Source organism: Convolutriloba macropyga, chromosome 12 (assembly GCF_964194025.1).
Source record: "Convolutriloba macropyga chromosome 12, txConMacr16.3, whole genome shotgun sequence".
Classification (NCBI taxonomy): Eukaryota; Metazoa; Xenacoelomorpha; order Acoela; family Convolutidae; genus Convolutriloba; species Convolutriloba macropyga.
The window spans coordinates 46,352,046-46,368,688 of NC_134479.1; the positions used below are offsets into that span (position 1 = coordinate 46,352,046).

General features: G+C 35.4%; 1 protein-coding gene across 1 annotated transcript; it reads right to left on the minus strand.

Annotated features, from left to right (window-relative positions):
• Positions 1-160: 160 nt before the first annotated feature.
• On the minus strand, positions 161-15,690 carry LOC142350610 (ras-related protein Rab-7L1-like). The gene is made up of 3 exons (XM_075402500.1): positions 15,540-15,690; positions 7,221-7,388; positions 161-578 (listed from the first exon to the last, which is right to left on the minus strand). The coding sequence occupies exons 1-3, from the start codon at positions 15,622-15,624 to the stop codon at positions 256-258; spliced, it is 576 nt and encodes a 191-aa protein (XP_075258615.1). The 5' UTR covers positions 15,625-15,690; the 3' UTR covers positions 161-255.
• Positions 15,691-16,643: the final 953 nt, after the last annotated feature.

Consider the following 16,643-nt stretch of genomic DNA (forward strand, 5'->3'; position numbering starts at 1 on the left):
GACGTCGCGAGTTCAAGCTAACATAGTCTGCAAACATCAAAAAACGTCAGAAAATCTTATTAACACAGGAAAGTGTGGACAAAATATCAATTTTCACCTGTACTTTAAAGAGAAGATCATTTTTTGAATGATATGAACTTAAGGCCGTAAAAAGAGCGTGTTCGTATAATAATCTTTCCACGAGTTAGAGTACTTTGAAGGAGTATAGTAAGAAAACAACAGTTTGATACTCGGAAACGTTTCAAAAATTGACAGTCATAGCAAACAACAGCATTCAAATTTTCTCCTTTTCTGTTCACCCATATCAATTTGTTGCTTTTTCCGATTTGCAATTACCGCGTCTATGGTTTCTTCAAAAACAAGGTTGACGTTTTCACCAGACTTCGCCGACGTTTGAAACCAAAGATTGAATCCGCCAATAGTTGCTAATTTTGTCAATTGCGAATCGGTTAATCGTTTGACGTCACATTTGGTCACGACAAACACGAGGACTGTTTGTGGGTCTTTTATGTTCTCTTGCAGAACGCATTTCCATTCGTCAATTTGAGATAATGAACAGCAGTTATCGGCAGCGTTGACTGAAATATAATGAGGAAAATTAAAAAATGACAATTATGGTTCTGAACGTGCATGTTAACAGTTGATTTTGGGTGCAATTGTTATATGTATATGTAACACATCATTTATGCTCATCGGTAGCCTATATTTCCTAAAGAACGGTGGCAACTTTTTAAAGAGTTTATTCTTGAAATCACAAATGATGACGAAGCAAGAGAATTTTTGGGTATTTTTGTTATCTTGCGCTCTCTCTCCATGTGATGTTTTTTATCCAACTGCTTTTTCCCTTACTTCAACCTATGTCTGTTCATGGAAAACAGCATTAATTGATACACTAGAGACTAGAGATCACAACTATGTTTTCCAGATTTAAACCAGACTGAGTGTTCGTAAAAATTTTTGTTCATATTCTTTCCCAGGTTTAGGTCCAGACCCAATTAAATTGAGCTATGATCAGACTATGCAGACTGAAATGACCTCTGATCAGACTTTCCAGACCGACGTTACCTCTGATCAGACCATCCAGACCAAAATGATCTCTGATCAGACTGTCCAGACCAAAATGTCCTCTGATCAGACCGAACCCAGATCACTGTCCCGACTATAGTGCGCTTTCGATCAGACCCAATTTCAGACCATTATCCAGACTATAAACAGACTATGATCAGACCATCTTCAGATCATGGTCCAGACTCAATTTCTGACCATTACCCAGACCCTAATCAGACTATGATCAGACTCAAGTGCGCTCAAAATAGTCTGATCAGAGAAAAATTTTAATTATGAATAAATCTCTTAATTTTGCTATAATATATTCATTTCATAAAAACTGGTGTTTGCAGTATTAAAATCATCTAAGGAAAAGCCAATTCTGAAAATATTGCTAATGAAAACGAAACCTAACTGTTGAGAAAAAAATTTCATTTACCATAGTCCTTAGTTCAAATTTCTGACTCAATGGATGAACTTAGAGAGTTTTCATCCAAACATTTATAAAAACTTCCAGACAGAAACTCCCATAGCCTAATTGTTGTAATGATATGCCTAATTCAAGTTACTTTCTTACACTTCCTCAGGTTATTACCGGTACAAGGAGAATGAACGCTAACAGCTAGTAACCCTTGATACTGAGGCAATCCTGTTGAAGTTCCTAAACTTTTTCACTAGAAGAGTTTTTTCACTAAAACTTGCTTAAGATATAAAATTCTGACTTTTCTTCTTAATCCCGACTTTTCTTTTACTTTTTCTTCCAGGTTTACTCTCACCTTCAAAAGTCTTAAGCTCAAAAGTCCTCATCTTCAAAAGTCCTCATCTTTATCCCTCATCTTCAAAATTATTTTAGAGAATTTTTCGAGAAGTCAGAGCCTCCTTGAGGCTGAGTTTTAAAATGAGCCAAATTGAAAGGCTTTAGTCTGAAGCCAGAATGTCAGCCGACGAAACAACACAAAATGAAAGCGATTTTAATGAAGTGCAAAGTAAAAGAAAAAGGTTCAGAAAATAAGCACATATTCGAATCACCAACGCTAGACCATTTGTTGTTTCTATTGATCCAAGGCCATCACAAATACAGTTTGCAAGAGCAATCAGATCAAACTTTCCAGTGGTCAAAAGAAAGCATATAAGAGAGTTGAAGAACAATACCGATTTTTTTATCCAAGCTGAGGACCTCGCTTCTAGAGAATGCCTAATGCTGACCGTAAACCTAACTCAAGCCTTTCCAAATGCTACTGTGAAAGTCAGAAACACACTTCCAAAGCCAAAAACCAAACCAAGCTTCGTAATTGTAAATGTGCATCACAGCATTAGTGAAGATGAGATAAAAGCTGAGCTCCTAAACAACAACGCAATGAATGTCAGCAAAGTTACACGAATAACAAGCCGAGCAAGTACAAGCTGTTTTAGTAGCCGAAGTCCTGAGTAAAATACGAAGAGCTTTCAATACCATGTCCGACAGTGATATAATAAACATTGTCTCTAACAGCGCCTCACGCATCTTCAATGAAAAAATTGATGGTCAAAGAATACACGAGAGCATTAAGAGTGCAAATAACACCTCTGTTAATACAATGCCGCTTAACAACCTAGCAAACAGCCAAAACTTTACCCAAAATGGATAAGCTAAAAAATTTGCAATGGAACTGTCGAGGTCTAAACAACATAATAAAATAATCTGATTTTATTTTCGGCTGAAAAAGACACAGACATAATTTGCGTAAATGAAGTGAAAAAATGGCAGAAGACAACCCCTCTCAGTAATTTTATTGCTACAACAGAAACTTAAGCCAAAGGTCACCATGATTCTGTTATCTTAATAAAGATCAACATTGTCATAAAGCGAGTAGAACCAGTTGAAAAAGAGAACGATTACCGATGGAAAACCTTAGAAATACTGAAAATATGCATCACGCTATTGCTTTTCGGGGACTTTTGGATAGTATCTGTTTACAATTCACCTGGAAAAGCACTTTCACTGGAAAAAGTATTCTCAAAAAGAATGTCAAATGTTTTTGTATGTGGTGACTTCAACTCTCCCCACCAAGAACTAAACTGCTCCTATGATTCCGAAAACGGCGAGAAGCTTTGAAATCTAATTGAAAAAGGCCATTTTAAATTGCTAAACAACGGTCAGTACACATACCAATCGGTTGACGGAAAAAGCAGGAATATGCTCGACTTGAACTTTTGCGATAGTACAGTTTTTACGAATTCTAACAATTTGAAGTCTCAGAGGATCTAGATAGTGACCAGAGAACCATAATTACAACGTTGAACCTCAAAATAAGCAAAATGTTTGATTTGAAATCTAAAATTGACCTCAGAATATTCAAAGAAAACACAAGAAAATCTTATAGATCATCGATTCTTTGGCCTGCGCAGTATCCGGGAAAGGATGATCTAAATCAATTTAACAGTAGCCTGGTTGAATTAAAACATAAATCGTTGGAAGATTCCTATCTCATCAAAAACAAGTTCCCTTACAGTATTGAGACACGAAAATTGACAAAATTGAAAAAAAAGGAAGCGAAGACAGCTCAAAAATGCTTTCGGCGAAGATTTTAGGTCTCTGAGAACCGAGATAAATTATCTACAAAAAGAAATCAAACGATCAATTAGGCAATCAGAAGAAAGAAAAAGAGCAAAAATTTTGGAACGTGCCACCGATAATGGCAGCAAAGGTTTTTGGAGAGCAATGAAAGCACTAACAAATAATCACGAGTCAAAACAGTGAACTGGAGACCATCCCAATTTAAACTACAAAGAGTCGCAGGCAGTCACCGATCAGGAAAAAAGCGAGCTGTTCAAACAATTGCTAAAAGATACCATGAAACATCACACACCAGTTGCATCAGGAACTGCTGAACACTGCGAGAAAATTGAAAATCAAACTAAAGTGGTTCTAGGCACAGTTGTAGACACCGAGCAGCTTTGTGTTGTGATCACAACAAAGGAAATTGATGAAATTTTGAGAGAATCGAGAAAATCATGCCCATGTCCTGATAAAATCTGCTAAAAACTACTCAGAGAGTTACCAAGAAACGTTAAAGCCCTAGCCTGCCTTCTGATTTCTAGCACAATTAACAACTCGTATGTTCCAGTAAATTGGAAGGAAACGCAGATAAGAATGATACCAAAGCAAGACAAAGACTGCTCAAAGGCTGAAAATTATCAACCCATTAGTCTTACAAATTGCCTCGCCAAAGTGTGCGAAACTGTTTTGAAAAACATTGACTTAGAACACTGCGAAAATCTAAATGTTTTTGGCGAATTTCAGAGCGCATAGAGGAAACTCGATGTACCACAGACAACCTTATCAAACTCACTCAGCACGTTAGTGAAGCTTTTCAGTGGTCGGAAATGGTTGGTTTAGTGTGCTTGGATGTTGAAAAAGCGTTTGATGCTGTATGGCGTCTAGGGTTGATCCACAAATTATATTCAATTGAGCTAAAGATCCCAATTTTTGAGAGGATAAATTCATTCTTGTCACAAAGGAATGTATACGTAAAGATAAATTCAACCGTAAGTTCCAGCTTTTGCCCGACAGCCGGAGTGCCCCAAGGCAGCGTAATTGCTCCCATTCTGTTTCTTATATACGTTAGCCGATTTCCAGAACTGAAGGCACAGATGTCACAGTTCGCTGACAATTTTGTTTTGTACTACAGATCTTGCTCAACACAATTAATTCAAAACAATCTGCAATCATCATTGAAGAGCCTCATAGACTGGTGTGACTTCTTGAAAATTAAAATAAATCCAAATAAAACCCAGTACATGATCTTCAAAAACCCATCAAAGAAAGAGTCTGAACTCAACCTAAAAATAAAAGGCGTACCAATTGGAAAAACAATATCACTAAATTTTCTGGGTATCACCCTCACTCCTCATCTCAGATGGAACGATCACTGCAGTAGTTTAGTAAAGAAAGCAAACAGCAGGTCATTTCAACTGTGGAGACTTAGCAATCTAAACATTAACGAAGAAAGTCTCCTTTTGGTATATAAAACTTGGATCCAACCACTTTTTTGTATTCTAATGCCTGCCGGATGGACCAATCCCAAGCAATCATTAATAAAATACAGAACGTCCAAAATAGAGCCCTTAGGATTTGCCTACGAAAACCAGGATATTACAGGGTCCAAAAGATCCATGAAGAGGCAAACATGCGCATAATTAAAGAACTTCAGATTAAACTAGCCAATGGTTATATTAGTCAGGCAATAAAAAACAATATACAATCTGTAATAGATCTAATACACAAAAAACGGTAGTGCCAGCTAAACACTTGCAAAAATACCCTCGACCACCTTCAACATTAAAAAAATGATGATTAACTGGCGCACTATGGACGTTCGGCGTAGAACACTGTCGAATGACAGAACAAGGATCGAGTCCCAGCGTATCCCTAGTTTCAAGATCCTTAATCGTTTTCCAGCAAAGATCGGTAATCGGACTGAAGTCAATGGACAACTTGGGAAAACAATTAACAAAAATGCGAAGACAAAACCAGGAAAAAAGGAGGTGCAACTATATTTTGAAATCTGGGCAGAGAAAAAAAACAAACATACGAAATAGCAAACGAAAAAACAGCAAATTATTAGCCAGCAGCGCGGTTGTAAGGGCGGCGAACTGGAAGAACTCTGTACCAACAACTACGAGTCGAGTTCAACTCTCTTGCTATTTGATTTATGCTCTACCTCGATTAAAGCGTCAGTTACCTACAGCTAGCTCAAAAAGATTTACTTTACGTGTTACAGCAGAGCAAAATGGCGCAGCGGTGAAATACGAGAAAACGAAATTGAAAAGTCGAATTGACAGCAGTTCGAAGACGCGAAGTACTAACTTGCGAATGTTTTCCTTCATTTTATATTTCTGACACATGTGTCTCTTAAACATATCAGACATGTTACGAGTATATGGCCAGCCGCTCGCTTAGTCAATTCGGGACCAGATACAATTTTCATCCATTTTATTCTTTTTTACTCAACACTCCACTGATTTATCTAAGCAACAGAAAAGTCTAATATTAAAGTTTTGTGCTGCGCGCAGTTTGGCTTTAGTGGTTTTACGGTTTAGGTCAGCGTAGCACTTTTTTTATCACATCAGTACTTCTTTTAATTGAAGTTGAAAACACATTTGTTTTAGATCTCAATCCTTTTATCTTGAATTTAAACGAATTCTTTTTCTTTTTCAATAACAACAACGAAATTCTTCATCTTTAAAGTGATGAGATTTTACGACTTGATTTGAACCAGAAGACATATTCTTTTTGGATGAATTCTAAGAAAAGTTACAGTGAACTGAAGCACGATGGTTTGGTCCAGTGCGCTAACCGATCAGCAGATGCGCAGAAGGTGGTTCGAGCCCCACCAAAGAACATTGATTCTTTCTTTGTTTTTAAATTTTAACTTGCAAATTTTTTTATTCTGTTTTTTTTTCTGTTTGTTTAGTATTGATCAGTTATTATAAGAGATTACTTAGCTGAAGCAATTGAAACTCGTCCCTCATACTGTACGAGGCTAGCCAAGAGGTCAAACGACCAATTCAAGTACAATGTCGATATCAACCAGTAGAAGTCCTTCACGGCACTTGAAATGGCTGAGTCCACCTGACGCTGAAGAAGTGTTTTAATACAGTGATTTCTAAAACTCAATTTTAACAAGAACTCAAACTCTTTCTTAATGTATATAAACTTTCTTCACCGAATGGTTGTACACAAATTGTGTGTATATAAGACAGACAGAAATTCCCATCGAAACCAGTCACGTGGAAACGAGTTATACATCTGGTGATTCACACAAAAATTGTGTAATTGTTCATCACACGAGAAAATTTTAGAAGACGAAATTCTGATGAAGACAGCAAAATCGAGACATAAAAGCACGAAACACTGATTAAAGCACATTTCTGCACAAGAATGCTTGAAAGCGATGGCCTCGATATATGATCCCACGAACGTCTGATAATCATACAAAAATCTGATGAACGCACATTTATTTGGAATTGATCGCACCATACTTGAAGTCAATCCATAAGGTTTATCTTGCTGCTTTGTAGATATGTACTTAGATTTGAACTTAGATTTAAACATAAACTTAGTTATCGCTTACCTCAATCAAGCAAAACCGATTGAAATTTCACCCCGGTTTTATTTTGTAAATTTTTACCTACAATGACGGCGTCACACTTTCTGATAAAGACCGGCAGTCGACATGGAAAGAGATAGTCTCCGCCAGTGTCCCAATAATTCACTTTGAATCTTTCTTCACCATTCTGTATTTCTTGCGTTTCAATACACAATCCGATTGTTGTCGAATAAATCTCGTCAAAGGAACCTTGAACAAACATATGCAAAATTAGACGGCTATCGCTCATTATTCTCTGAGTGGTAAAAAAGTTCTCAGAGTCGTTATTGACAGCAATCAATTCATAATAAAACTGCATTTGGTAGGCTTTCGAACGTTTCTGTAATTGAGAGACTTTTTTCGTTTCAATGCGCTGTAAGAAAAACATCTTTGTCAAGAAAAGGCAACAGTCCTCTAATTTTTTTGTCATATATGGTATTGCCTGCGCATAGTTTGCCCATTCTGTTTGTTTTTCATCTTTGACAGAACTTGGACTAATGACCTTTGTTAAATGATTGTATTCGTTTCCAAACCGGAAGATTCATGTTGGACTATAAAACGAAAAGCAAAAAACTCTATTAGAACAAAATGTAAACCAAGCAAAATCCGTTATCCGGTTGGTTTACGTTTAAGAGAATTTTTCCATTCCAAAACCATTTTGTAAACAAAAAAAATGAGATTTTTGAGAAATCAAAAAAAACTGTATTATGTTTGGAAAAAATTTAATCCCCCTTTTCACATACCAAATGTGTTCTTTGCTTAAAAATCATTATAAAAAGATATGGCAGTGTCACACTGTTAAAAAATACACCGTTTTCATGCGCGTTTTTGCTATAAAAAAGAACGGAACAAAAAAAAAACAAAATAAAATCCAAGGGGAAAAATTTAGTTTGGCCCTACACTTCAATCTCTGAAATTAAACCGAAACAGTTTTGTTTCCTGGAATCTTTTCATGCTTTTCAAGCTTTTCACGCACTTCTCATTAGTTTGATAATTTCTACAATTGAAAACTCAGTAGACAAAAAGGAGCAAAATTTGGCCAACAAGGTTAAACCAAGTAACTAAATCCGCAATAATAATTTGATTTTGACCGTATTAATGGAGTAACAATCCAAAACAAATCAGTTCTCATTATATTTATGGTATTTGCTGAGACAAGCAAGTCACACAACGTTTTGGGAAATTAACACAGGCCATAGCAACTATTTTGAGGAATTTTAATAAAAACTCAGGCATCTAAGATGAAAATTAGAGAACTTATGGCTCATGGTAAATTTTCAATCAGGATATATTGGTGGTATAAATTCTCGCCTAGTTATATTTTCAACTCTGCAATTGAAACCAAAGAACATAACTAAAATTTAAAAGACGCTGTTATTAACCGACAATAGTAATCAAAAACTGTTGAATTGTTTAAGACATGACAAATATTATGAAATATCATGTAATAAACGTTCTCAGAGCAATTCCACTCTCCATCGGATCAGACCCAGTTTTATTGCATATAAATTTTAAAAACAGTTCTACGTATGAATTGTAACAAGGAGGCTCGTTAATGTGCGTTCGCACATGATGTTCCGACCCGAGCTCATCTACATTTTCGACTTAATTGTCAAGGAAATGAAGAGATAGAAAACATAGATGTTTGAGTTTGAAACAATCGTTACACAACCTATCTACTAAGTGAATTACATAATGCCATGCCTCATTACAGCGCCAACGAGGTTTGACATTAAAAAGACTACGAAACAAAAAAAAACAAACAAAAAAATAAGCAAAAACAAAAATTTCACGGCAAAAACTGAATATTTAAATTTAAAACCACCTAGTAGCAACGTCAAAAAGCAGTCAGATAAAAATTTACTCAAATCTATTTTCTCCTAACCATACAGCAGATCAAAAGTTCTCTTAATGAGACTAGGTAACAATTCGACAAAGAGAACGAGCAACGAGGCGAAATTCAAAAAATAATCAACATTTTTTAAACCAAGAAATTTCAAAAATCTCAAACTTCAATAGCTTTTAACACAATAATCCCTGATAAATTACTGAAAAATACTTACAAAATCAAAAGGACCTGTCTTTGATTAGACTAAGCCATAGCAACGAATCAAAGAAAAACTCAAAAAATTACAAATGATTTGCGAAAGCACAAACTATTGCTACCATAAAAATCAATAGCTATTATCTGAAAATTATGTATTTTTAATTCAGTTGTTATTTCTACTAATTCAGTTGAAGGATTTTTGCTGAGAGATTAAATAAGTTTACTTGGTCCACATTTGAAAACCATTCGGATCTGTTATTACGCGAATGCTCTCAAAGAAGAGAAAAATAAACACAAAAATTGACCATTCAGAAAACGTTTATCAAAACGCATATTGTCCGTCAAACAACACATCAGTGACATATCTTATCAGTAGATATGTTAATTTGTGAAATACAAGAAACTGGATTGGACCTCTCATTAATGAAAAAAGGTACAATTTGACGGAAAAAACAACAAAAACTGTAAAGTTCGAAAAGTACTTGAAAATGTATATCGTGAACTTTAAGACTATTCCCTATAAACTGACTGCTTTGGGTAACATCATTCATTCAATCATCAATCATAAACTAATGAGACCTGTCAGCAGTTTACGGCTACCTAAAAACAAAAACAGGCAAAAAACAGCAAATTCAAGAAAAAAATTCACCGAGAAAAGTGTCGAAGGCATAAAAACTGAATTTTTCACGAAAACTTTTCCCTTTTTAATTAATTTTTTAAAGCAATGGGATTCCTCTTTCTTATCAATATAGCTTCAAAAAATCAACGAATTTGAAAAAATAAATTAGAAGCACGAAATTTTTGAGAAAACTCTTAGTATCAATGCCATTAAATTCATTAGCTTTCAACGGAAGCCAGTAAATAAGCGAAGTTATGCCTCGATGAGACACAAAATTTCTTTGCCTTTCATATTTCATTAATATGACCATACAAGTTATTCACTATGAAAACAACAAAAAAGTCCAGCAAAATCCAAAAACTCATTAGAGAAGTGCCAGAAGAAAGGGTCGAAGCAATTTATATCATAAGATCTTCTCTGAAAACTTTATCTAGAATCCGTTGAACGTCTTTCTAAACCAATGGGAAATATCAATAATAGGATAGCGTGATAAGATTTCAAAAGGATCCAAAAATAAGAAAAACAACCCGGAAATTTAATTTTTTTTTGAAAACTCATGGCTAATAGGTAGATAGAACCGCTGACCAGATTAACTTTGGCTGCAGTAGAAAAGAACAACATCTTGTCAGCACTGACACTGACTAACAGTTCACGAGAAATAGTTTAGGATTGGTCAATGTTCAAATAAAAATTTTCGAAAAATTGTTTTTGAAATCTTAACAGCCATTAAACTCAAAAGCTTTCAGAGGAGGCCAATAACTACGCTCAGATATAACCCAATGGGATGAAGAGGATATTTGTCATGCATAGATAATCAGGAATTAATATGATTAAGTCGTATAGCTAGAAAAACAACAACAAAAACAGGCAAAAACCAAAATTCAGTAAAGTGCGAGAAGGAAGTGTCGAAGCCAATTAAACCATTAGCTTTTTTCTAAAAACTTTATCTGTGATACACTGAACGTCTTCTCTAAGCCATTGGGATCACAGTAATATTTGGATACTTTGTATAATGTTTGCATAATGTGATAAGATTCCCGAAGTAACCAATAATAAAAAAATATCCAAAATTTTTTTTGAAAAATGTTGAAATCTTTTGTTATTGGAGTCATACAACCAATAGTTAGAAGATAAAACCGATAACCATTTTAATTTTTGTTACAGTAGAAAGCAAGTGGGTCCTGAATATAGGGTCTTGACGGAGACTGACTAAAATTCCACGAAAAAAGTTACATTGGTTAATGTTTGAAAAAAATTTTTCGAAAAATTATCTTTAAATTCTTTACATCCATATAATTTAATAGCTTTCAACCGAAGTCAAAAAACCCCTCATATATGCCTCGATTGGAATACAGGAATGTTTGTCATGCATAGGTAACCAATAAGACATCACAATAAGTCTTATGACTATGGAAAAAAACAGGCAAAAACTAAAAATTCAGAAGAAAAGGCCAAGAAAAAGTCAATGCCATTTGAACCTTAAGCTTTTCTCTGAAAACTTTATCTATGAACCATTTAACGTCTTCTATAAACCAATAAGAGCTATCAATATTTGGATAATGTGATAAGATTTCAAAAGTAACCAATTAAAGTGAAATTTCCAAAATTTCCAAAATTTTTGAATTCTTGTGTCATTGAAGTAATATAAACAAACGTTAGATATTTAAAATTACGAAAACTCAAAGTCGAAGCCAAGAAAACATGATTAATTTCTTGAAAACAATTTTATTGTTCATTTGGCTTCATTTGACTGTAAAAGAACCTCGATAAGAAAAATGACTTGTCTCTAGGTGACTTAAAAAAGCAAAAAAGTAGAAAAGTTTAATAAAAAGAGATATCAAATAAAATTCGAATTTTTTAATAATGAACTTCTATATGAGACCAGAACTAGTCTTTTAGTTTATTAGGAACACAAAATGGGTTCATTTTTTGGCGTGAAAATTAAATTTGAAATCCTATTTTCATAGAAAGTATATTAATTTGAAGAAAAGTTACTCTAAAAGTGAACAAATCAAATATCCAGTGTTCACATCAAATTTCAATCCTCGATAATTCTTCGAAAAAATAAAAATCAATGAAATATTTTTAATTTTTAATTCTACGCTTGACCAGCTTCTTAATGATACCACTCACATTTCTCTTTGATGAATATATCGATCGGCCAAAATTGACTGAACAAAAAAAAACCATTTGAGTTTATAGTTCCTCCCCCCACAAGTGGGGTCAGAACAATTTTGCTGCGAATTTATACTACCGGTTCGAACTATCGCTTCTAAAACGCTGGATGTAAAGCGTGTTTTTCAATATGGGAAACAATACATTAAAATGTTATTTTCAAGATAGAAAGAAAAGTGAGTGCATTGAAAACAAGTACAAGCAAAAGTGTAACGGATGCCTGTAAAATGCACTCAAACAATGCAAACATACGCATCAGAAAAATATTCGATTCAATTTTACATAGGCAATCAAATAACTGAGAAACTCCAAAGTCTGATAAGGACTACAGTTTTTTTCAGTAATTTTTAGATTTTTAATCAGAGTGAAACTAGAGAGAGAAACTGGTTTGAAGAAGTTAGGAGAAAAAAGAATAAACTGGAGGTTTGAACAAATAATAGCAGTCTCAAAAAATTTTGAAAAGTCAGGAAAGCTTTTCAAATTTCTATCGTTCTTAATTTGGTGCCTGAAAAACTTGACTTAAATTTTTTGAGGCTTTTAATTTTCGAAGTTTGCTTTTCTCCGAAATGCTAGCCAAATGAAGTTCAGGGTACAAAAATAATAACAACAAATCCCCTAAAAATGTCACACATCATGCATCTTCGACAAAAATGGCAACATTTTTTCAATGTTTCCAAAATAAAGGTTTTAGGTGAGTGATTCTAATAAAACCAATGCTCGAACAGTTTCAGAAAATCAGCGCATTTTTTTCAATATTTCTTGATTTTTTCTTACCGTTTTAGCTATAATTTTGAAGATATGTACAGCAAGCTATTAAGAAAACTCACAGCAATTTAACGATTTTAAGGGACAAACCTATTAGAAATATTTAAGTCACAAATAGTTCAAATGATTGGTAAAAGTATTGCAAATTGTTACAAAAATGCCATATCAATTTCAAAAGTCATTTCTTACTGATGAAACTCAAAGGTCCTGCTTTGTAGCTGAACTCTAGACAGTGAGCGTTTTACAGCGCCACAACTTGTTTGGATGTCCTTCCCAAAAATTTGCGACAGAAAGAGGCCGACATACGATGGCGATGCTCATACTTTTTTAAATCTCTTGAAAGAAAAGGCTTTCAAATGAATTTATCAATTTAACTTTTTTCACCATTTAACATTAGTTCTAAAAGCGACTTCTCCAAGCCCAACTAAAGCTAAGATATACAATTCATCCTGATATAAGCATAACGGTTAAAAATGTTGTGTCTGAAATATTTTTTCATATAGAATTTTCTTCGAATCAGCCTGGAAAATTTTTTCGGCAAAATGCAATCAGGGGTCCGGACGGAATGGTTAACTTGTGAGAAGTTGCATGTTTCTTGCAAAAGATGATTAAATTGTAAGAAATTGCAAGTTTCTTGCTAAAGATGGTTAACTTAAAAGAATTTGCAAGTTGGATGGATAACTTGTAAGAACTTGCAGGGCTAATGGTAAATTTGTAAGAACTTGCAAATTGAATGGCTAACTTGTAGGTTTCTTGCAATTTCGTTCCGGTTGAGCTCGACGCTTATTGGTTAATTCAATATAATTCTAATTCATTTACCGTAGAAAGCGCGTGATTGTTAGTTGCTCAATAGAATAACATTTTACAATGTAACCTAAACTGTTAAAATGTTTAATTTTTTTAATTTTTTCTAACCCTCCATTTTTTTAACAACTTTTATTTTGCAATTTCAAATCACGTTTTTTCAGATTCTATTTTTTGAAACATTTATTAATAACGATATCTTGCAATGTTTCATTGATTTTTCTATAATATAAAAAAGCAGTTATCTGGTAACAACTTGTATTAAAAGAACATATTTGAGATTTTATGTAAGTAAATCTTTTTGCAATAAGTCAGCTTTGTGTCCAAATAATGCAATGATGAAAAACTGTAGAACTGAAATTACTCATAAGTAGAAATATGGACGTCCTGTTGACATTGTTTCTGATCGCTGAATGTTTACTCGGGTCTTTTTCATTATAGCCACCCCCCAATTTGCTATAATTACCATGATGGGGGGAGGGGTGGTTATATGACCACAAGCTTAGGGAGGGAACATTGGAAAATATAAAAAGGGGAAAAAAATGGGAATTTGCATGTGCTCAACATTTTGCGAGACGAGAATAGTTTCACTGTTGATGGCTGAAAAATTGATATTTTGTTCCTTTTTCCTACTTTATTCTCACCAGGATTGAACTTTCTTGATTTCATACAGTGAACCATTAATAACTTAATACTGCCCATACTCGATTTCTTGGTACGACCCTAATACGAAACCAAAGAAATCATATATAAACCCTGTATGAAATCCAAGTTCTCATATATGACCTAGTATGATAACTGAGAATCATATTTGACCTTGTACGAAATCGAAGAAAGTTGTATGCTCGGTGACACGGGTGAAAATTTTCAAGTCCACTTCACTTTCTCAATTCAGGACTAAGCTAGACCAAAAAAAAACTCATTTTTGAAAATTCCCAGGATGAGGTGCGCGACCCGAGCCAGCTCTGAACAGACTATCCAGACCAAAAGTGGCTCTGATCTGGCAGGCTTGAGTCGCGCACTGAGGGTGTCAGACCGACTTGAGTCGCGCACTGGGGGTATCAGACTGACTTCAGTCGCGCACTAGGGGTGCCAGACCAACTTGAGTCGCGCACTCGGGGCGCCAGTCCCACTTTGGTCGCCAATTGGCCTTACCCTGACTGACGCTTTTATCTGTTGAAGTAGCGGTGATCATTGGTATTATATTTTTTCAGAATTATATACGGCATTTTATGGATATGGTTTATGAGTTTTTCAATAAAAAGTATTAGTTTGAAACAAAAAAATGTCTTCAGCTCAACAACATTTGTCAAATCTTCGTCTTTGGCGGGGTTTTTGATATCAAGTAAAATTGGGAAGTGCTCTTGAAAAAACAGTCCCACGGGGTTTAACTTTTTTATCTTCTTTTTTCGGGGACCGCCGTTTTTTGGTTTTGATCGGACTTTCCTCTGGAAAGGTTCCTGTTCAGACCGTACAGACTCTGGAAAGAGCTCTGTTCAGACTATCCAGATCATACCACAAAATTATCCAGACATCCAGACTCTAGACCACGATCTGATCAGACTATCCAGACTCTGGGCGGGTATCTGATCAGACTGTCCAGACCGTAAGTAGTGCCCTGATCTGACCGTGCAGACTCTGGATGGGTCCTGATGAGCAGACTATCCAGACCGTAGACGGTGATGCCAGACTCTGTCGGGTGATCGCGCTTTACCCCCCCCCCCCTCCCCCAAGTCAGTGTGATCAGGGCTGGCTAGGGTCGTGCACCTCATCCTGGGTTACGCTCGTTTTTGCTTCGCTTTCATTTTCAAGTTTATAGAAGTCAAAAATTTCCTCGAGGCCTGCTAGTTTCTGTAGAGTCTGCATCCAATATAGCCCCGGGTTATCTTAATTAGAGGTGCCAAAATTTTTTCGAGAGAACGGTTGGAAAGTTGATCTGAGAAATTGATACCTTCTCTGTAGCGCTTGAGAAGAGATGTTTTGCCGACACATGCTCGCCCAGCAATAACCACATTGATAGGTCGCTGTTCGTTCATTCAGGAATTTGCACCATTTGATTTAATGCCATGCTAGTAAGAGCAATATATGCAATTCAAATAAGAGCTTTTACGTACTATATGACATAGTTACTATAAATAGACGACGGCAAAAGTAAAACACGGTTGAAGTATAGTTCATACCTTGAATATGCAGCTATAAATAGACTATACCCAGGTCGAGGTTATCGTTTGTGCTCGTTTATGACGCAGACCGTTTTTGAACGCACACAGGGGGTATGGTGCGTTCAAACATACACAAGCGAGGAATTTTTTTGAACGAGCAACATAAACGCACTAAGTACTTACGGTCGAGCCAAAGTCTGCCCCATAGACGAGCCAAAAACTGCCCCATAGACGCACCAACTCTGCAACATAGACGAGCCAAAAACTGTCCCATAGACGCACCACTTCTGCAACATAGACGAGCCACCTTCAGCCCCACAGACGAGCTAGAAACTTTATCATAGGCGAGCTAACGTCTGCACCATACACTTTTTTACATCTTTTTTATAAAGTACTGTCGGAAAATTATCTCAAGTTGATTGAAAAAATCAACTTTTTGAGATTTTCCAGTATGTTCTGGGTGTGTTCCCCTCCTCCTTTTCTCAACCGGGCTGGGGACCGGCTACGGCGGAGTTACAAACAAACAACTATAGGAGAATTGAGCAGAGCACTAGCTAAAAAAACTAGGCTCGAAAAGCTCTCTCCAAAACAGAAACACTAAAGAAGAGAAATTAGTTCATCCACAGACCGACGTTTTAATTAGCCGACAGAGAGGTTGTGGAGATATTTTTTGAGTTTGATGTTCAAAACGTTTGAACATGCCCATATGCATAAACATTTGCGCAAGAGAATTAGGAGAAAGAGAGCCAAAATTTGTTTCGCATTAATTGGAGACACAAACTAACGTCGAAATTCAAAGTTTTTTATTTAGGTTAAACTAGTAGCTTGTAAGTTTGGCTAACCCTAAACGTAATAAGTTTTTTTATACTCTTAATTTAATCTCATTTGGTGAC